The sequence below is a fragment of the Prorops nasuta genome, unplaced genomic scaffold (genome assembly GCF_024137725.1).
Source record: "Prorops nasuta isolate Cenicafe-Biocafe unplaced genomic scaffold, Cenicafe_Pnas_1.2 PNAS00011, whole genome shotgun sequence".
Lineage (NCBI taxonomy): Eukaryota > Metazoa > Arthropoda > Insecta > Hymenoptera > Bethylidae > Prorops > Prorops nasuta.
Genome location: NW_027116808.1, coordinates 2,124,208 through 2,146,780, shown reverse-complemented (window position 1 = coordinate 2,146,780; position 22,573 = coordinate 2,124,208). Strand labels below are relative to the sequence as shown.

Sequence of the window (22,573 nt, the reverse complement as noted above, 5' to 3'; positions counted from 1 at the left end):
TGCATGCAGCATTCGGACATTTCGGACACCGCGCTGCTGATTATTGAAACGGCACTAGCGCCACTTCAGGATGACGGCAGGAACCAGCCGTTCACCGTTGCCTATCTTTCTCCCCTCTCCTCATCTCTGCTGTAACAGTGTTGTAACATGGCAAATTATTGCCATGTTGTCCTGTATGGAGAGGTGTTTTGCAACGTTTTATTTGTTTAATCGGAGCAAAATGTCGATTATATAGGTATCGCCCAAACTTTTAATGGATGTTAAAATTAAACTAGGTTATCAAAGACTCATCTTGTTCAGTTGTTGAATGACAATTAAGAAAATTGCGAATGAATATCGTTTTGAAAAGCGGTAAACATTCTGCATACGTGGCAGCAGCAGCCACCAATGAAAATCGTGAGATTTTGATAGGCGTGGCTTAAAGACGCGTATACTTGCTTTTACGTCCGGCAGCCATAATTCCTGGAGAAGAATTCATCGCTAGAAAATTCTCCTTAATTATCAAATTTTCTCAACTGGAATATTACTCTTCTTTTCGTAAAAGTAATTAATTAAATCGAAAGCACCGAGGGGAAAATTTTTAGGTAAGCATTAAATCAGTTTTATAATTATAAAATATAGCGCAGTGTGTTCATCTCGTTGGATACAGCGTTAACATCATCCCGGATCAGATCATTTTGCCGGTCTATAGGAGATTCTGACCTATTGTTTAAAGATTATGTTGTACATGCTTACTTCTTGTTGTTGTGTTGATAAATCATATTCCTATACTCTTGATCATACATATGTCAATTTGCATTCTGCCCTTTTTGTAATTAAACTCTAAAACTATTTTTTTCCTTTGTATAAAGTATCATATACTCGCACATTGCTGGTCTGTCACAATTTCAATTTATATTTCTCATCAATATCGAATGAACAATCATTTGTTAAAAATTTATGTACATCAAAATATATTTCTATCAATCAAATCATATGGACCTTGGATGCAAAGTCTTTTTGAACATCATATAAGTTTCTATATGTTTTTTGTATTCTTTCCAAAGGGTGCAGCATTAATAAGATTCATATTTATTTTTACAGTTGCAAAATGGATGTTCAAACAGGATTGGTTTATGTAGGTGTAGTAATTTTTTCTGCAGCAGTTATTTTGCTAGTTTCAATGTTTGGGATTAAGGAAAAATCATATGAAGAAGCTATAGCAGAACAGCGAAAGCTGCCCGATGATCTTTTATTTAGTATGTATACATATCATAGTTAAAGAGCATTATAATTTCTGTGTCAAGAACAATGTAATATTGTTATGCACAATAGGTAAAAAGGATAAAAATAAAGAAAAGAAGCATAAAAATAAAGCAGGAAAAAAGGTGAAAGAAAAGAAAGAAGAAAAAGATGAAAAGGATGAAAAGTCAGAGCATGTTCAATTTGAAGAAACTCCTCAAATATTACCTCCTGAACCACCTGTGCAGGTAATAATTTAAGAGAGGATAATATTAGTTCAAAGCTACAAATAAACATAAATTAACAATTTTTTTCTTCTGAAAACATTTTTTATACTGATTTTAATAGTAGGCTTTCGTTACTTTGAAATATTTCATGCATGAAAGTTGGTTGCTATTTTACTTATCAAATAACAAAACTAGCTATTGTACTAAGTAACAGCTATTTATAACAAAGGGTTTTATTCAGGTGGAATTATAGAAATATTTAAAGAATACCTAACTCCTACTCTAGAATTTTACAAGTAACATTTAGCAAGAGATCATAATATTGACATAGTCAGATGTATCTATTTTACCAATTGAGGTTAAAAATTCATAGTTATTTGTATTTTCTGCAGCCACTGCCTATTTTTTTAAAACTATATTTATTGTGACATTCAAGCTCAGTTCTGTTATTAACACATTTTGAGCGGGTAGCCTATCAGCCGTGACTAGGATGTGTAGCGGGTAAAAGAGGTTTTAAGTATTTAAAAAAAGTTTTCATTTAAAACTTTTAAGTAGGCAACAAAGTATATAGTTTTATCTTATATACCAAATAATTGCTTTCTATTTATTTCATTTTAAATATGTTTAAATTCATTAAGTAACTGGGTATGAGTACCAATCCGTGAAACGGGTACTAATACCCGCCCCGCTTGAAATGTGCTAACTGCCTGTACTAAAAGTTTAAAATCAACATAAATACCTAATAGAATTCACAGTATTGTCTGTAAATAATGGAACATAGACTTAGTATATACATTTGATAAATAGTGCAGAAAATGCATGTGCAATTGATAAAACTTAAAATAGAATTTTTAAAAATTGATACTCAAATTTGACCATGGCAACATTTTCACTTGTATGCATAAATACTATATACATTTATACTATAGTATTCCTTATTTTAAAACTTTTTTATACTATTAACAGTTTTACATGCAAATCATGTCTTGGAAATTTTGTACTATTATTGACTTATTTTAAATTAAATTTTGGTTTGTATATAATGTTTAAAGAAAAAGCAGATGCATTTTTTCTTTGTGCAGTGTGAATATTTTTTAAAGATTAAGTATAAGCTTTGAGTATGAATGTCAAAGTATAAGAATACATTTTATGTGATTCATAATATTGTATAATAATCGAAGGAGCTCTTACAGGGGCCACTGATAAAAGACTGACAATTTCAGATTACTCTCTAAAAATATCTATCATGTACATATACATTTATAATTTTGTGATATTGTGCTATTCCTTCTATTTTATCAATTAGATGATAGCAAAATGAAATAAATAATTATGCTTTAAAGTGGAAGCTAAAAATGCTAGTTTTCTTTGTCATATATTAGTTAAACTAAAGAAATCTTAAATTAAAATTAACAGAAAACAATTTTTATTGTCATACTGTTTTAATTACAGGTTTTTCTGTTCAACAAAATTTGAAAATGAAATTCATAAAAAGGTGAAATATTTACTTTATTCTACAAAAATATTATGATCTCTTACCAGTACATCTACACATATTGCTTTTTGATTTATATAATACAGTATTATTTTCTAACAATTTTAATATTAGTTTTAACTTTTTTTGTTTGGTTTCTTATCTTATTAAATATGTGGCAAATATTTTGTTAATTTTGGTATCACAGGAGGTTAGCAAAGGAAATAAGAAGAAAGGCAAACTTGATAAAGTGAAGCCTATACTTGTAAATAAAGATGAGGCATTGATGTCCATGAAAGAGTTAGATCCTTCGCAACCCCTTTCAGCTGAGGTGAATCATTTTGAAATTATTCATCCAAAGGACGACCTTGAACTCATACGGAGTCAAAGTGTGAGTGAATGCTGTTGGTTGGAATGTTGTATCATGGGCTTTTTTTTAAATTCATAAATCTTAATTCTTAATTTTCATAGAATAATGCCATTTATTAATACTGGTAAAATACTAATACTGTTTATGCCTGCTTTATTGTTTTTTATAACATTTATAATATTTTAATGTTAGTTAAAGTCATACTGAAAGTTTAATAATGAAGCATTTATGTATTTGAAACAGAGAGAAAATCTGCATTTGAATTCATCAGAGCCAGCAAATAATAAGTTTCTAAAAGAAACGCCTACAAAGTCAAAAAGGAATTTGAAGGAAAAAGGGCAGAGGAAAGATGATAATAGCAAGGATGAAAAGAAAGAAGTGCTGTCTCATACAAGTTTACCAAGTAGCAGTAAAGATATAGCAAAAGAAGTTAAAGAGCAGCCAAAAGATATATTGGTAAGGGAGGTGAAAGAAACTGTTAGAGAAACTATAATACCTTCTCAATCCTCAAATAAGGAATCAAAGAAGACCAAAAAGAGAAACGACATTTTAACACAAATTGGTAAGTTATGTTGTGAATTGAAAATATTGTATTCGGGACTCCCGGCTATTTTCTATTCGATTCTTGAAGTGTTTAAATACGGAAACCATTTGAAAAAGTCTAGAGTATTTAATAATAATCTTATTTAATGTTAGTATTTTTTACATTTCTCTTTCACAGGCCCAATTCTTTCAAAGACAAAAATCCGCTATCAGTTAAAATTTTAATTTGGAAACGTTTTAAATATCTTTAAAGTAATTGACCATTTTTATCAATTTTGTAATGTAAAATAAACATTTATTTTCACTTATGAAAGAGATATATAATTAAATTAAAGAGGTCATTATTTAAAAGTAGCTACATTGATACACGGAATAAAAAATATTCCTTTAAAGTCTTTTGGAATGCGGTTGAAGCTGAATCACACTTCACTTCCCCTTCCCACATTTACGGGTCGTTGCCCGCGATATTAGCACGAAGGCTATTTCCTCGCAAACTAAAAGCTACTTTGCATATTTCACTAAAATTTCTAATTCAGCGATTTTTTTTTATTCCCAACTTCTGTATTATTTTTTAATTTAATTTAAAATAGTTATTATTTAAAAAGATGATGGTCCATAAGAGGGTTTTTGACCTTGATAAAGAAAAACATATCAGGTTGATCATGCAGATGAAGTTTTACAATTAATTTTTTTAGAACATACATTTTAATTTTGTATAAAAATTATATTTACTATTCTAACAATTCTATATTCTCAAGGAGTTCAAATCTACAATTTTGCATTTTATGCCAAAATTGCCTAGTTTTTCAGATTTGATCTATTTTTTTATGCGAGCGTATAGTGTCACAACACATTTAGCTTTATATATGATTTGTATCGTAGTATATATTATAATATGTTTTAATTAGAAGATATTGCGACCTTGCGCTCATATAAAAAAAGTAGGTCTAATCTAAAAAATTGGAGAGTTTTGTTTAAAAATACAAAATTGTAAATCTTTGAGCCCCTGGGGAACATTAAATTACTAAAGTTATTTAAATAATATTAATACAACCTTAAAATACACATTTTCTAAAATAATTAAATGCAAATGTTTCATAAGCATAACCAATCTGATATTTTTTTTCGTTTCCAAGGCTAAAATATCTCTTTATGGACTCTCAGATTTGATTGATAGTTAACAAAATTTGAAAGTAAAAATACTTATATTATTGATTTTTTAGGGGGAGATAAAGATGGCGTGGATATATCGTTATTGGTACTTCTTATACAAAAAGCAGAGCTTAGTCGCTCTGAAATACAAATCCTCATTGATCAGCTTTTTAATAAGCAATTGGATAATCCTTTGGAGCATTCTGAATGGACAGAAGGACGTGCAGATCCTGTAATAAAGTTAAAAAAGCAATTGGCTGAAAAAGAAAAAGCTTTGATCGATGAGCATGAGGCTAGCGTTGCTTTCCAAAGTAAACTTAAAGAGTTGCGAACCGAACTAAATTCTGAAAGGTCTCGTTTAACTGCCAGTATAAGACATCTTGAAGAAGCATTGAATGCCAAAGTGACCGAGGCACAAACATCGCACACGCGAATGCAGCACATCTTGGAGAGTCATGCCGCTGAGAAACAAGGTTTTGCGAGACAAATTGAACAGTTACAAGGTAAAGTTAACGAAGATGCTGCGATTATTCATAAAATGCAGGAAGAGCAGGGTCAAACTCAAGGTCATATGCAACAGGAATTAATTGCCCAACGTAAGCAAATGGAAATACAGTTTTCACAGATGCGTGAAAACGAAAACGCACTGAAGACACAGTTGGCGCAGAAGCATGTGGAAGTTCAAGAATTGCAGAATGAATTACAAGCAACTTGTAACAGTAGCACAAATGAAATTGATATGCTACGTCAGCAGCTAGCAATGATGCAGGGCCAGTTAATGCATTCGGAAGGTCAGCTGCAGCATTTTAAAGAGGCCGGAGATAGATTGCAAGATGTTGCTAGACAGCTCGAAGAATCGCATCGCGCTCATGCTGATATGGATCATAGGTTGAAAAATGCTCACCGACACGAGCAAGAACTACAGAAACAAATAACAGCTTTACAGGTTGAACTTAGTGTATCAAAAACTGATGCCACCGAAACTTCTCTTTTAAAGAATGAATTAAATAAAACACAGTCTGAATTAAATAAGTTAAAATCTGAGTTATCTGCGACTAAAAATGAAGCTAAATCAGAAGCAGCTGAAATTTCAACACTAATCGCGGCGCTGAACAGCAAAGAAGAGGATTTGAAGAAAACTCGTGATGAACTTACCAATGTACTATCCGAACTAACTAAATCTTCTCAAGAAGTTAATCAGCTAGAGTCTAAACTAAATAATAAGACGGGTGAATCGGAAATAATAAGAATAGAGTTAGAAAAAGCACTAAGCAATCTTAAGCAATCAGAGGAAGAATCTAGCAGAAGCTTAACTAAAATTCAAAGATTACAAGACGAGTTAAAGCAGATTCAGTCGGACCTTTCTAAAGCCAATATACATATTAATTCATTAAACAAAACTATCAGTGAAATTACTCACTTACAAGATGACATGAAATTAGGGGATGTACAATTACAAATAACAAGATTAGAAGAAGAGAATGATAGACTTAAAACGCAGGTAATAAACATTTTGCATATCTTTTTAACAAATTTAATTATTTCTTCTAATACTGTTTTTCTATTCTATGTAGCTTGCACATGGTTTTGGAGATGCTGAGAAACGATTGCATGAAGAAAATGAGTTATTAGCATCACAATTGGCAGCATTGACTGAACGTCCAGCTGCGGAAGGAAAAGAAAACGGGATAGAAGAGAAAGTACAGAAAAATAATGCTCAACTTCTCGAACACGTTAACTTGTATGTTATTATAATAAAGTTAAATATTGTTAATATATTTAAATGACGACTTCAAACAGTTATATTCTAATGATACATTTTTCGTTTCAGATTAGCTCAAAAGGATAATCAATTGGATGCTTTAAAAGTCGAATTAAGCCACAAGGAAACGGAGCTTACACAGTTAAATGCACAAATAGAGACCTTGAGAAGCGACGTGAATAATCAGCATAGTATTTCACGGCGATTACAAGATGATTTAGAAGCACAAAAATCAAAAAATAATGTAAGTTTACTTATACCAAGCTAAACAAGAAATAATATTTAATATTAAATTATTACAAATAAGTCATTAATCACCTGCTTCCATCACTTTGCATATTCTTCTCATTATATGTAATATTGAGACATTACACGTGTATTTTTGTATCATTTGATTTCATAATTTTTTAACACCATTGATATAGGAGTTACGTACTAAGAACTGGAAAGTGATGGAAGCTCTTTCTGCTGCTGAGTCACGCAATAAAACTAATTCGGGAATAAACATTGATGTAAGTTTTGATTTTACCGCAAAAAGAGACCAAAAAAGTTTTATTTAAATTTCTTAATTATAATTATTAAAAGTAATATTTCTCATCTATCATGATTGTATTTGAAAATGCAATGAAGTTCAACTAAATATGGTCATGTTTAAAAATAAGATTAATGTATTATATATTTTCACTAGGATGTAGCACAAAAAGTAAAATTAGAAGAACAGGAATTGACAAAAGCATTTTTGCAAAGGATATTCCCAGAAATTAAGGTATCTGAGAAGTCTCACGAAAAGTGGATCAGTGCCTTTGAAAATAGAATTCGTGATATTTTAACAGAATTAAAGGAAAAGAACATTACTAGTGTATCAAACTCAGACCTAGAAAAACAAAATAAAAGTTTACAGGGAATGGTAGCACATTATAAACAAATCATTGACGATACAGTAAGCTTTAATAAGATTTACCATTTAAGCTTTTATTTATACATCTTATTAAATATGCGTTAATTATAGGAAGGTATGCTTAAGAAACTGCAATGTCATATAGAGTCTGAAGAAAGTAGGTGGCAAACTCAGCTTCATCAAAAAGAAAACGAAGCAACGAATCTTAGGATAGAATTGAATGAACTTCGAAAAAAAATAAGTGTAGAAGATAAAAAGGTATCAAATAATTATTACATTCCATTAATTTGTTTTCTAATTAGTACACGTTTTCATGTAATATATACAATTGTTGTGCCATATTTATAGATTCAACAAAAAATCACCGATTTGGAATCTAGACTGACGAATGCAGAATCCTTAAACCGTGAATTGGTAGCAACTAAAAATTCAAATAAATCGGTTTCCAGAGACCTCACCTCGTGGGAGAAACTTCAGGAGGTTTGTTTATATATAGTCTGTTCTAATATTATTTCTTAAAATTTGTATATTTTGTAATAATTATGCAATTAATTAATTTTTTTAAGGAAAAGTCACGTCCGTCGCAGAGCAGTCAAAATCAAGGAAACGAAGAGAGTAATGTAGACACGGCTGTGGCTAAACTACGATCTCTTGCAGAAACTAGCGAGTCCAGCCTAGCGCAGGAAAAAAATCTTGTAATTCAATTGCAACAGGAAATATCACAGTTTAAGGTTTGCATTGCTGTATTTATTTTGTAATCTGTGTTACCTTTAAAAATGGGTAATATATCGCTTACTGTCATACGTTATTTTAGAATGAAGTTGGCGGCGGTTGTAGCAGTTCAGAACAACCAATTATAAATGGGCCCCCAGCATCCGATTCTCTTAAATCTGAGGTTTGTATCAGTTAAGCTTTCTAATTTTATTATTTCTTATTTTCCTTTATATGTGGCGAAACCTTTTTAACAGGAGCATGGTATCAAACCAGTTTAGTTATTAACCTTGTTATAATAATAATTAGAATGAAATGTCTGTTGAGTTAATTGACTGTAATAATTTTTTGTAAATTAACAACTAATAAGTAATTATATTAATGAACTAACAATCAGGTTTCAATGCATATACAGTGCGAGGAAAAAGTATGGGATCAAACTAAAATCTGAGTCAAATGTTCGTAGAAAAAAAAAGTTTAAGAAATAATTTCTAGTGCTTTTGCAAATCTATCAGATTGTTCTTTGGCTTAACCTTGAGTATGCAGCGTAATGATCGCGCACAATGCTTCAGTCACAAACCCAGAGCATTATACAATTTCAACATTTATCTCTAATGAAGGACTGAATTAAATAATAAATTAAAGTTTTTTGGGAAGCTCCAGAGACAAGCCCTAAAAATATGTGATAAAAAACGGGTGCCATTTAAGAAATTCAAAGTGACTTACACATGACCTTCAGCACTCAGCGCAAGGTTAAATCAAGGGCACCATCTAATAGATTCTTGAAAGTACTAGAAATTATTCTTTCAATTTCATTTTTATAATCCTTAAATTTCAGATTTTAGACCAGTTACATACTTTTACTTCACCCTGTATACGTGTAATATGTTATAAATATTATGGTTTATAAGCATAGTAGCATCATATCAGAAAATTACTTCATACATCAATCCCACTTATTAATCCATCATTGTTTTACGCGTATTCAGCAAATTAGAAGATTAGGCAATTCGCTTCTTTAAAATAATCGAAAGGACAATATTGAGTTTAGTGATTAATGCATATAATTTATATCTTCTAATTGGATTAATTTATGAACTGTTGCTCCTGTATGTTTTACCTATAAGTTAGATAACGATGTATCTAAAATGAAATCACAGATAGAAGCAGACACTTTGATAGCCGCATTAGAAAATACTCTGCTCAAGAATACAGAGCTTGACAACGACCCCCTTCTTACAAAATTCTCCTCGAAATCCTGTCAAATGACAAAAAACAACAGTCAGAATCCATTGAATGGCCAGCAACATAAAAAGCATAAGAAAAAAAGGAAGGTAAACACTTTTATGTGCGAAATAATGAAAGATTATTATTGAATTAATATTTATGAATATAATTAAAACAAACGAGTAAATAATGAAGCAATTTTTTTATTTAGCTTATTATTAAGAATATAGCTACGAAATTTGTTTTTAGATTGAGCGGACATAAGCGCTTCAATAACCAATTGTATTGGTAATTATTTCTTGTAATAGATTCTAAACGTTCAATTTTTTATTTTCGTTAATCATTGATTGAGGACTTCTTGAAAATGAGTGCTTCCCAATGTACTTTGTTCAATAATTCACGATAAGCTTAATCAACACTTTCCCAAATTGCATCCAACATTCTATACATTTTTATATTTTCGCTTTTTTTCTTTTTATATAATACACATATGTTATATTTAATATGCATATGTATAGTATACACATAACTATTTTCATTTATTTGGCATACATGTATTGCGTATGCGGAGGAGTATATGTTTCAGAAAGCAGAGTATACATTTTTTTTCTGCAGTTAAATTTTGCTTACTGATTAGACAAGTTTTTTTTATACTTTGTTGTATTTATAGTAACACGATACTATCAATATAGTTACTTGAATTTTTATTGCAAAATCAATTTTCTCGCCCCTTTCTTCCAGTGTTTGTCCTTTATGCGAAATTCTTTTATAGAATAAAAAGCTCTAGAAAAGTCAATAATTAAGTACAACGTTTATATATAAGTACTTTTTATATCTATCACGTGTTTATCGTATTAAATCACGATTAGATACAAAAAGGTGCTTCTTATCATATTTCGTCCACAAATACAAGAACCATAGTCTGTAGTTCATCAAATTTCATTTTTTCCAATAACGACTACTGTTTTGGTTGTTCTGACAGTCCACTAAGAATTCGATGGCAAAACGACCGAAATTCGCAGGTATGCTAATTAAAAATTAACTTGCTGCATTTTGCCTTATGCCTTTAAAAGGGTTGATGGTAAACAGTGGTCAATAACTCAACGTCAAATGTATTTTATCATTCATTATCAAATTTATTTTGTACAGTACGTATCACGAATATATATAAAAGTCAAAGTTGTAAGATTAATTTTTTTGTATATTATGAAAAAAAATAACTATTGCATTTATCGATATCAGTCGCTCAATGTTAGAGGCTAATAACGTTGATAAATGTTCTACAATATTTTGAATAGTCTCTGTATTGTGCCCTGGGATAATATTTTTACGTACTGTATTCTTCTTATTAACAGAATTATTTTGTACATTTAAATAGCATTTTTAAAGTACTGCATCCTGATCACTGCAGCGCATCTATAATCAAGATTTCAATATTAATCGCCTATAACTTAATAAATCTTCTGTAATTGTTATTAATATAAATTGACTACCTTAACATAACTAGAACACTATAACACTAATTCGAGCAGACTTGTGACAAACTGATAATCTATTAACTTGCAATTATTTCATTGCTTGGAGACGAAATAAATGTATGCTTTCGCATATACCAATATAATCATGTATGCGATTAGCTAAGAGCAGGAATTTTTATAAATACAAACACTGGTTTAAAGGCCTTAGAATTCTTCTGCTTAAAAATTGTATTAGCGCAATTTTAACTGCTTTTTCTGTTTGTTTACGCTTATCATTTATTTATTTATGTTTTTTTTCATAAATGTGAGTTACTCATCACTAACATCTACCGAATCGTTAATATACAATGATTTATGCTGCTTGAGAATGATATAATTTACGATTTTAGTATATTTTATTGAAACAACATCAAAGAACTTGTAGTCCATGTTGAAACTCAAACAGGATATAAATAATAGCTTAATGTATATTATAATTTGCTTATATTATATATTTTTGCCTAAAGCACTGGTGAAGTGATTGGCTGTATTAAAAGCATTTTGCTTGAAAAAGCTTTGTATGCTGTTATAATAATTTGATAAAAAATTATTGGTGACTATATAATTGTCATGAAAAATTAGAAAATTAAATTACACTTCTGTTCTTTTTGTTATAAGTTTCTCTTTTGTTATCATTTGCAAAGTCTTCTCTAAAGTTCATTTGGTTACATTTATTAATTTTATGTGTATATTATTTTTCAGGGTGGTTCAGGAAGAAAATAACTCCGAAAAACAAGTTATGCTAGTAGAATTCCAAGGACAAAGGTAATATAAAAATTAAATTCTAACAAGGAAATGTGCAGCCATGCTGTAAATATAAAAATAGCAGAATTTGCTATTGAGAAGACTACTGTAATAAGTAAAATACTTCGAATAATGTTTATTATGAGAATACCATATTTTATTATGTGGAAAAAATATAATCAATTAAATTGTAGTTAGTAAACTTACAAAAAATATTGAATCTGATGTGTGTGGTGACTAAATAATTATTTATAATTTAAACATTACCAGAATCATGCATTAAGAATCGAATTATTCCGATGTGACCAAATTTTATTTTTATCAGAAACTTTTATAATTGTACAATTTACGATACAAATTTTTAAACGCACTTGAACATCAATCTTTTTACATCCAAATAAACTGCCACTATAAGGCTTTATGCACAGATTTAATATGAATTACTTTATAAAGATGGTATCTGTTTATAAAATTTCTGTTTTATTTTAGTAATAAAAATATAATGGTGGGATAGATGCGTGGTAATGTAGGTATAATATTATAAACAAGGGCAATCGTGATAATACCAAGTTATTTTTAGATAAATTTCATATTGTTAAAGCATTTGTATACAAACTCAGGATCGTCAAAAACTTATTGTGCAATAAATAAGCAAGATTCTTATTTGATTTTATCTATAAAATAATTTCCAGTATATATATTCAGTAGATTATTTAATATCAGGAGCTAAACCGTTTTTGTTAAAAGCTGATAAACAAAATTAATATGTAATATTATATAGAAATATATATGGTTATTCATACCAAAAGGAAATGAACTTCATATCAATAAATAAAAATGTTGATGTTTAATCAAGCATGTTCTAATTTTTTTAACTTGTACTTTACTTTAATATATGAATATTTGAACAAAAATTTGTATTAACAAATGATGAAAATATTTTTTGTTATATATTATATTTTGAAAGAGAAATATTAAATACTCTTCTTTAGGTTGATCAAAGCTTACATATTACATTTTTTTTTTATAATCTTTCTAAAATGTATTATTTTGATTTTTATTATCAAAACTGAATATAACGTTTCTTTTCTTTTTTATATAATTCAATAATAGACATTATGTTATATAACATCATGTCGTTACACATGGTCATTTTAATTATATTAATTTAAAAAAAAATGTTAAGCAATATTAACTTTTTGATCACATATTGTACTTATGATGATGTATTTAGAGGTGTAATGAAATGGTAAAAATAGTTTTAGTTAAATTTTGTTATTTCATAGAAACACTGAATTATTTAACTGCATGGGCAAACAAATAAAATAATGCTTTTATATACAGCTATATACATGTTGGTATTTTATAATAAGTTATTGCTTTATAATTACTAATGTTTTTACAGCACTGTCGTCTTTGCTAATATCGTAGATCAATTTAACTTAAAGAAATTCAGTAGACGGGCTTTTTTCGAATTTCTGTTTCTTTTTACCTTTATATAAATATCAAATCATTGGTGAGGACGATTGACATTAGTCATTATAAAATAGCAATTAGTAATGTCGACGTAGAAACATGTTTTTGTAATAATATTGTTTTTTTCAACGCTGTTGATATTGCAATTTCAGTTAAATTTATGTCGGAATAATGAATATTTTTAATATTATTTACGCTTGTTATGGTTCATAGAAATTGAGATTGCTTTTTTTGTCACTTTAATGAATGGAGCATGAAACACAATAAGTAAAAATAAAGTTATATGGTTGAAAACAGATATTTATTGTTTATATTTTTATTAATATTGTAATAGCAAGAATACTCTTATTAAAACTGTAATATAAGCAAAAAGTATACAAATAAAAGATATATAACATGCATAGTAAAAGAACTGTTAACTTTATTAAATTACATTCGAGACAAAAATTGTTATAGAGTATTTTGGTGACACTATGCCAAGCTTAAAAGTTGTATAGAGTGTTAATAACATTACGCATAGTTAGATCTTGCTATTATACAATTATTTGATACGATTATAAACCTGCAAAGTAAAACGGCGTCGAAAATTAAATTTCAGAGATACTTCAAAATTGCAGAAAGCTATTTTTACTTCAAATATATATGTTAATATAAAAATATTCATATTAATATCATTTATAACACCTTATTCTTTTTTATACCCTGCAAGTAACACTGTTACTTAATTGTATAATTTTCTTTAAAAAAATTTCTGTCAATATTCAAAAAATTATTTAAGCATATTTGTACTTCTTTTTTACTTTGAGCTAATTACTATAATCTGTTTATCATTTTAGTAGTAAATTAATTATTTATGCTGATATACATACGGGTTTTCGTTTACATTTTGAGTTTATATAATAGAAAAATATGATACTTTTCACCCGTAAAATTTCTATTAACAATGGTAAAATTAAACTTAACAATGTAAATATTCAGAGCTTATAGTAGTAAGCTGCAAAAAATTGAACCGTATGTGAGTCAGATATATTGTATTATATCAATTTTCAAGTTAAAATACAGTGAACTTATCCAAACTACACACGAATCAATCTTCGGCTGTGTAGCTATAACTACGCAATTTATTTATTATTAAAATCACAGATTTGAGACAAATGATACAAAATGTTATTTAAATGGAAAAATTGTATGACTCGACTTAATTCAACATAGTCTGTAGAAAGCCTAGTATATAACTTCCAAGATCTTCGTCTTGATTAGTCCATGAAACGTAAACGCTTTTCTGATCATCTTCACTTCCTTCTACTTTAACTAAAACTGATTCTACCGAGATTGAGCCATCCGTTAATTGAACCGTCCAACCTGATAATCTTTCCTTTAAAGGCTGCAAGAGCTTTAAGGTGGTCGACTGCGCTGGTCCAGGATCTCTAACTTGTACAGTCGAAGTAAATCTTACTACGTGCTTCGTTATCCCCGCTGCTTTGGCTACCTAGCAAATTAAAAAAAAAAACATTATTAATTTTATTGTAATTTTTAATAAGTTAAAATAAAAGCACAAAATTTTACTTCATCTGCGTCAACCAAGCATACACCATCTTCTCTAAGCATTAAAACGCTATGAAGTAATCTTCTCCTTTTTGGATCCGGCGGTAAAGCAGAGTACTTTTTAGCCTCTGCTTTTAGCATTGCCAAGGATGCATCGACTGGAACTTTAGACATTGTTGTTATTACACATGTCTCTCCATTGGCAGGATTATAACAAGGAGTTCCAAATTCTTGTTTAATTTTGTCTTTCAAAAATTCCATTTTAGCAAATTCACCATGAACTAGCATGACATTTTTTGGTTCACAATATTGTATTAGTTGCATTATGCCTTTTGCATCAGCATGAGCAGAAAAGGACATATATTCTACAGCCATTTTGATCTCTACTATTTGACGGTTTTCAAATTCAATTCTTCTGGAACCATTCAACACTTTATGACCAACAGTACCTTGTACACAAAAACCAGGCATAATGACCATATTGGCTTCATTCGGAGCCCATTTCTTGAAAATCTGCAATGATAATCCAGCATGTAACATGCCAGGCGTAGCAAAAACTACCATTGCTCCTGGATTATCAATGTATGCTTTGTCAAATGGCTTAATATGTTTAAAATCAAACATATTACGCTGTACAAAGGTTTTTTTAATTTTTTGGTTTGTCCAAGTAATAAACATTTTATAATAATTATTAGCTTTTTCAGTTAAGCCTAGAGCAAAATAAACTGGTGCTTTCAAATTCATCCTTTCCCAATAAGTTTCTAACAATATACAAAGTTCTTGCGCACGACCCAGTGCAAATACTGGAATTAAAACTTTACCTCCTCTGTCTATGCACTCATGAACTTTTTTCAAAAAGTCTCTTTCTCTACACCGTTTTGAGTCCCTAATTGTTGTTGCATATGTTGACTCAGATATTAGAAGATCTGGCCTACATTTATCTATCCACGCAGCACCCAAATGTCGATCCGGTGTCATATTATAATCTCCTGTATACACTATCGACTGAGATCCAACACGTATCCAAAACATTGCTGCACCCAAAACATGTCCTGCATAATATGCTTTTATCTCTAGTTCAGAATCAACCATTACTGATTGATGAAGAGTTACTGCAATAACTTTCTTCATACAGTCTTTAATCATTTGCGATGTAAAAAAATTACTTTCACCTTTACGCTCAACTGCTACTTTTCTCATATCTTCAAGTAATATTGGAGCTATTGCTTTTGTAGGATGAGTCATATATATTGGGCCTGTATATCCCACCATTTCAGTAAAATATGGTAAGGCACCACAATGATCAAGATGAAAATGTGAGATTATAACACAATCAATATAGTTTGTAGCTGGTCCTTCTGGCACAATATATGAGAAATCTGGAAATCTTCTTTCATCATTAAATCCCATATGCATTCCACAATCTAACATGATATTTTTGCCACCCATGGTTACAAGTATACAGCTTCTTCCAACATCCTGACCAGCCCCAAGTGGAGTAACTTTAATGTCTGGCATTTCTGGTAGTTTGGATAATAATATGATTATATTAGAAAGGCAATTATAAATATACTAAATACTCTAATACAGAATAGTGTCAACTAATATTAATATATTTACTTGCGATGATTATATTAGTAATAACAGTTATAACCAAACATTTGGATGTTATGCTAGATGAAGCGCTCCTATTATTAGTAGGATATTATTAAAACAGCATAATAATCATTTCTGATGACTTCTGCGATTCTGTCTCCCCGCCGGCCGCCATACTGTCTACAAACCTACATTTATGAACAGTTTTGGACCAGGAGTTACAGTGGGGGGATAAAATTCCCATACTTACATACTTTCAAGCAGATCGTAATACGTATATATGACATTGTACATACATATATGTGTCAGAGTATAAACGCAGGCACAATCCACACATGTAGCTTGTTCGTATGAAACGAAGTCCAAGTTGTTACTCACAGATACGGTAAGCTATAATAGCTACATGTGTGGGAGAATTCTGTTTTTATTTTATGTTCACTGGAATTCTGGTAAAAACGTATTACCAGATAGGAATTGATAAGAGAAAACTAAAGAATACACTAAGGGTACAATACGTTTGTATGTAATTTGCGAGCATTATTGGAACCACGCACGATCGAATGTTAGTTTATATACCATATGAAAGTACGTAACAAAGAAAGTAATAGATTAATATATCTCGATAAAATTTGGCATAAACCTCGGCATATCATTATGAAGCAGGCAGTGTAGTGTGTGCCACATATAGTTAATTAGGTGAAACTGGGTGAACCTCTCCCTCCACAGACCAGATGCCTCCAGTGTACTCCAATCAGACTTCTTGGATTGGACTTTTCCGTCGAATAAAATTATAAACAATCATCATAATTGTCACTCATAATTCTCATAATAACTTATTAAGCTTAACCTCGCAAAAAATATTAACTAGTATTAAGCCTGCAGGTAAAAAGCAACAATACTAAAAAGGAGTTGCCTAAATGGAGATAGTTTTTTTCAAATTTCGAGTATATGTAACAATAAATTCTATTTAAATTACATCTTCATAATTTCTACAATTAAATGAAATTATCATAAAAGTATATTAAACAATCGGCCCTTAATGTTTTATTTGTTCAAGAAAGAAGCTTTGGTTACCTAATACACAAAAAATCCGGAAGTGTATTTGATGATTGGGAAATTAACATTGATGTATTACACGTTAATATATAATGTGGTATATTATCAATATAATTTTTGCATCTCTAATAAGCATACTTATAAAAAGATGACGTTTTCGAATAAGATTCGTTAAAAACAGAACGAGCATTCTAAAATTGAAGTTTTCCCTTTTATCTAAAAAAAAAAGAAAGAGAGAGAATAAACTATGTAGTAGTTTTATTCTATACACTAGTAAATGTAATAAAAGGTTTATAGAAGATCCGTGCCATTGAAAGTAATAAATATTCCGTTCACAAGCAATATATACGTTGTTCATGTTTATACAATAAACCCGTATATACACAATCAAATTTATATAGATGAAATTATTTTACAAGTTACCTAAGTAAAATCGTAGCTCATTTATTTCGTTTTTTTGTTTTATCCGCTAATAGGTAAACCGGACAATATTAATAACAAAATAAAGTAAAAAAAAAAAAAAAAATAGACTCGTTTGTCCGCTTTATCATTAAAGCATTTATCTGCATTAATCTTTTCATAAAACAGATAGGTCAGCAATTAAAATAGTCGCTTAAGATGTAGGATGCTTAGAACATATTGTGAAAGTTCAATGCATATAATAAAATATCTTAGCAAGCTTATACATTTACATAATTAAATGATACATAATGGACAAATGTTTTATCGCGTACCAGTACAAATAAATATAATTGTCACAAAACGGTGCTTCTTTGAAATTACGTAACACCTTTTTTACCATGCTTTTATATTCTTCATTAGATAATCTGATTGATTTGCTCGATTTGATCTCTTTTGTAAGAGAAAAAACAAAATACTGTACATTCGCTCGATGATTTGTAGAGTACTGCTTTAAGTATCTCATGCAGGAAGGATTGCTCGGATCGAACTGTGATTACGATTGCACGAAAAAAAATTAAAGCAAAAAGAAAAACATTTTTTCTATCCGATAACCCGAATAAATAGTAAATCCTGCGGTGATTGCACATTAAAATCGTATCGATAAATCGGAGAACTACCGAAACTATATCTAACAATGGCTTTAATTTTTGCGTATAGTCGAAGCTATTTGCGGATTCAGTAATACTTATCGCCATGTTCGACTACTACAATTACTCAAAGCGGATTGCACTAGAGGTCCATTGGCACGATTCACGCTTCTACTTTGACTTTGATCTCTGTTTTAATTTTTTTCTCTTCGACCAGTTTAACGTCTGTCACGTGAAGGTTGTGAACACTCTTTGCTGCAAATTTGATGACTGATTGTGTGGAAACTTGAGTCGTATGCCTTAAGTCCAATCGTTTAAGGACTTTGCACTTGGTTAAATGATCAAGGGTGGTTTCTGTAAGAAGTCTACAATTTGCTAGGTTCAGTGAGATCAGATTAGATACTGCTTGGGCTGGCGGTGTTGCTAATTGAGCCACACCTGCGTCAGTGACTCTCCCACAAGAGGATAAGTCTAAAGTTTCCAAGTGAGGCAAATGTTGAGTTATGTATCTTAAAGCTACGTCGGTGATGTCGCATCCAGCCAGGGACAAGTTTTTCAAATGCTTTAGTCTAGAAGTTTTGTCGATCAAACCCGGTCTTGAGTCAGTTGGCGGACTTAAAACTTCTCTGAGACTTAAATCATTCAGACCAGAAACGTGACTTAAATCAAGTGTGACAAGAGGTGGACAGCTACAGGTCCTCAAGGCACAAACACCGGCCCAGTTGCAGCCCTGAAGCGATAGGGTCCTGAGCTGCGGCAATCTACCAAGCAGCCACGCTAGCTGTCTCTTTGTTACGTTTGTCCAGTCCAATGAAAGATTCTCTGGTTGTCTTCTGGTGATACCGGTTAAGTGTGATGCGGTTAAATGCGAATGTGACATATCCAGCTTTCTCCATAATTCAGGGTCTATGCTGTATCTAGCCCAGGTACGACATACCAAGGCACAATTCGCTAAATCCTTAACATTCAAATATCTAAAGACCGCCAGAATCGCAGTTTTATCATAAGCCAAGGATTGTCCGTTGAAATCTGATCCTGGTCTTTGGATCGGTGATACTGGAATTGGTCTCACAACAACATGTGGCCTTTTCAACGATTTGCTGCTCGAGCCAGTTAACTGCACCGCCAATTGTGTTCGAAGAGCAGTTTTTTGTTCACCTTCCGCCGGTTCCCGATCATTCCAAGCCTAGCAATGAATCCAATTGATTAAATATTCAATCCTTTTACATTTAAAATGAAAGTTTACAACTAGTATACTTACTTCGCTGGGATCAGGTCTGGATCTCTTACTGGGTGTTGTAGCTCCTTCAGAGTCAGTTGTGGGTACCGAGGAGGCAGCACTGGATACTGAGAGCTTTCTAACACGAGCCTTTGGTTGACGTGGTTTAATTTCTAAATTTCGACCACTCTCACAGCACTTTGGACACTCCCAACTATTAGGTAAATCATCACTTATCGTAATCCTTTGGAATTCAAGTCCTATGCATTCTGGATGAACTATATCAAAGCATATAGAACATTCCACCAGGCGAGAAGCTGCCACTGGTATAGGTTTTCCTGGGGGAGAAAAAAATGTACCTTACAACGCAAATCGCAAAGAATTAAAATTGACAAAAAAAAGAGGTTCTAAAATCTAATTTATTTACCCATTAATGGTGCGGGTGTTTGACCCCAACCATCCAATCTACATACTTTACAAGCAGCAGTAACGGGTAACATAGGCCTTAAGCATTGTCTCATTAAGCATGTTTGCTTAGCTCGTCCACTTCCACCAAATTTAACCATGTCTTGGCAATACATGCATTCGCCACAGTCCGTTCTTGTACAGGCTTCGCATTTCTTGCATCTGGTTCTTCTTCTTCTGGGAAAAGCTCTTTCGACTTTTTCCTGAGAATGCTGACGTTGTATCTTAACAAAAGTTTTCTTGGTTACCCGCAAACGCTCCTGCAGAGCAATAAATATAATTAATTAAAATGAAGATAGATTTGAAATAAAATTACATTTGATGGTTTTGGGGACTTATGTACCCGTTCCGCAATCGTTAAAGCTGGTGGCGAAGGTAAAACGGCATTCCCCGTCACAGCCGCATCCGGGCTATCATGCCGGTGTTGTTCGACTAAACATCTGACATCATGAATTAGGGCTACCGGATCTCGTATCAACTCTGGCACGTTTTTTTTTGTCGATGGTAACGAATGCAAATACATTACTATGGCTTTCAGACCATGCAATTCAAATGGAGTCAAATGTACATGCTGATGATGCTGTGGAACTAAATGTTGCCGCTGAGATTCAGAAATTTCTAAGTGACTTCTTCCCAGAAGAACGTGTACATATCTCTCTAATACATACCTGAAAAATCAATAATTTAGAATGATTTTTGACATTCAAATAACTGATATTCTGACTCACCACAACATTTCTGTAAAGAAAGGATACCGAAATTTCTGTGGCACTTTTGTATGTTCTTCTACTTGGGCAACTTTGAGTTGCTTCTCAATACCAAAACTGTGAAGAAAATTACCACCAAAGACAAGAGAGTCTTGAGGAGTATATACTGCGTGTATCCAGCCAGTTGGTATGAACAGAGTCATACCTGCAGTTAAACTGATCCTGCCACACCTATCAACCATATCTCCAAAAAATACATCTGATTGCTTTCCACTCAATACCCATTCTTGATACAATGCCAAGTTTTTTTCTGTTGGTGGAATAAGCCAAAAAATTTTACCACCCCTTAGAATATGATACCAGACACTGGTACCTCCAAAATCAACATGGAAATCAGTATAGCAGCCTTTCACTGACATTAAACAATATTTTTGTACTTTTGGATACATCATGTCTTCCAGCAAATTTGTAGCTTCAACTTGAGCTTCTTTTAAATGTCTAGGCCATACCACATCAACCCAATCAACTTGCCTGACCAAAGCTGGAGATTGTACATAGTTTTCTAGCTTGGTGTGACTAAATTCCAAAGAAATAACATTTAACAGACGATCCTTGTTGGGGTCTTCATAATATTTTTGCCATTCTTTCATCGTCATATCTTCATTTTTTTGAGTATTTACATCCATTACATCCAGCATTCTTTTAGATCCTAATATCAATAGATAAACTTAGAGAAAATAAAAATAAAAACATTTCCAAATATAAAAAATAGAACTTCAACTTACCCACACAAGTCCTTACATCATTTACAGTAAAATTTGAGCTAGGGACTCGTAATCCTAACCCACTTTTGTCTCTAAAAAGCAAAGGTATACCAAGACCGTGTTTCTGAAGATAAGTGAGACTCAACTCATTTCCATTCATTTCTCGAAAAAGGCCAGTGAAATTGTTCAGGTTATACCTCTCGCATTCAATCTTTTCATCCAGTTGGAAAGTTCTACGGCCCTCAATTTCTTCATCTCCAATAGCCCAGTCATCAGTATACAATTTTTTAGTCCTCTCACGCTGAAAAATAATTTCATGCAACATAATATTAGAAAAAACAATTTCTTTCATTATAATGAAAAAAAGTTATATTTTTATATGAAAATATAGGTTTAGGAGGTTTGTTTACCAATTGACGCCTTCTGGGTAAGGATGTAGAGTCATCCGCCATTGCATACACACTGTCAGAAACGTATCAGATAAATCATGAAATACTTGTCACAAAAGTGTACTTAAAACGTAATCGTACCAAATGATCATTGAATGAACAGTCACTCGTTATTTATTTACATGTCACACTAAGGAAAGGACAATTCATGCTTAGTCTTCCGTTAGTAATTCTTGCACAGCGAAACGAGGTCGCCATTTTGCTTATTTGGCTTCCAGTTCTAACAATCTAACCTGGAATCTAGTGGAAAATCTCATATAGGGAATGTTTTAGTTAGGTTAGGTCAACAAACAGCGCTGATTTCAAATTGTTTGATCGATGCTGAAGTGTGTTTGTGTATTTGTGGCCAGTGGGGTTGTGGGAAGAAATTTTTATTATTGCTAAACATTTTATTGCATTTG

General features: G+C 31.4%; 3 protein-coding genes across 5 annotated transcripts; 1 reads left to right on the top strand and 2 right to left on the bottom strand.

Annotated features, from left to right (window-relative positions):
- The first annotated feature begins 157 nt into the window (after window positions 1-157).
- On the top strand, window positions 158-12,039 carry LOC136777530 (putative leucine-rich repeat-containing protein DDB_G0290503). The gene is made up of 17 exons (XM_066733886.1): window positions 158-584; window positions 1,084-1,238; window positions 1,315-1,469; window positions 3,131-3,313; window positions 3,536-3,854; window positions 5,059-6,488; window positions 6,562-6,728; window positions 6,819-6,993; window positions 7,175-7,261; window positions 7,438-7,689; window positions 7,759-7,905; window positions 7,996-8,127; window positions 8,214-8,378; window positions 8,462-8,542; window positions 9,519-9,692; window positions 10,568-10,607; window positions 11,805-12,039. Exons 2-17 carry the CDS (start codon window positions 1,091-1,093, stop codon window positions 11,846-11,848), a joined length of 3,699 nt encoding a protein of 1,232 aa, XP_066589983.1. The 5' UTR covers window positions 158-584; window positions 1,084-1,090; the 3' UTR covers window positions 11,849-12,039.
- Window positions 12,040-12,650: 611 nt separating this feature from the next.
- Window positions 12,651-16,629, bottom strand: IntS11 (integrator complex subunit 11). The gene is made up of 3 exons (XM_066733893.1): window positions 16,488-16,629; window positions 14,889-16,387; window positions 12,651-14,811 (listed from the first exon to the last, which is right to left on the bottom strand). The coding sequence occupies exons 2-3, from the start codon at window positions 16,383-16,385 to the stop codon at window positions 14,521-14,523; spliced, it is 1,788 nt and encodes a 595-aa protein (XP_066589990.1). The 5' UTR covers window positions 16,386-16,387; window positions 16,488-16,629; the 3' UTR covers window positions 12,651-14,520.
- Window positions 16,630-16,728: 99 nt separating this feature from the next.
- Kdm2 (Lysine demethylase 2) lies at window positions 16,729-22,373 on the bottom strand. 3 transcript variants are annotated; one of them, XM_066733887.1, is made up of 8 exons: window positions 22,254-22,373; window positions 22,134-22,185; window positions 21,745-22,024; window positions 20,981-21,668; window positions 20,569-20,920; window positions 20,215-20,512; window positions 19,830-20,125; window positions 16,729-19,754 (listed from the first exon to the last, which is right to left on the bottom strand). In XM_066733887.1, the coding sequence occupies exons 1-8, from the start codon at window positions 22,262-22,264 to the stop codon at window positions 18,732-18,734; spliced, it is 3,000 nt and encodes a 999-aa protein (XP_066589984.1). In that variant the 5' UTR covers window positions 22,265-22,373; the 3' UTR covers window positions 16,729-18,731. The 3 variants fall into 3 exon arrangements, with proteins under 3 accessions (XP_066589984.1, XP_066589986.1, XP_066589985.1); XM_066733888.1 differs by having other exon boundaries at window positions 16,734-19,754; window positions 20,596-20,920; XM_066733889.1 differs by lacking the exons at window positions 22,134-22,185; window positions 22,254-22,373 and having other exon boundaries at window positions 16,732-19,754; window positions 21,745-21,847; window positions 21,921-22,024.
- Window positions 22,374-22,573: the final 200 nt, after the last annotated feature.

Coding starts and splice junctions, on each gene's coding strand:
- LOC136777530 (XM_066733886.1), top strand. CDS start 1,091: ATGGATGTTCAAACAGGATTGGTTTATGTAGGTGTAGTAATTTTTTCT. Junction 1,470..3,130: donor CTCCTGAACCACCTGTGCAG/GTAATAATTTAA, acceptor TTGGTATCACAG/GAGGTTAGCAAAGGAAATAA. Junction 7,690..7,758: donor AACAAATCATTGACGATACA/GTAAGCTTTAAT, acceptor CGTTAATTATAG/GAAGGTATGCTTAAGAAACT.
- IntS11 (XM_066733893.1), bottom strand. CDS start 16,385: ATGCCAGACATTAAAGTTACTCCACTTGGGGCTGGTCAGGATGTTGGA. Junction 14,812..14,888: donor GCTTGGTTGACGCAGATGAA/GTAAAATTTTGT, acceptor TTAATTTGCTAG/GTAGCCAAAGCAGCGGGGAT.
- Kdm2 (XM_066733887.1), bottom strand. Junction 20,921..20,980: donor TTCTTTACAGAAATGTTGTG/GTGAGTCAGAAT, acceptor TTGATTTTTCAG/GTATGTATTAGAGAGATATG. Junction 20,126..20,214: donor AACACCCGCACCATTAATGG/GTAAATAAATTA, acceptor TTTCTCCCCCAG/GAAAACCTATACCAGTGGCA.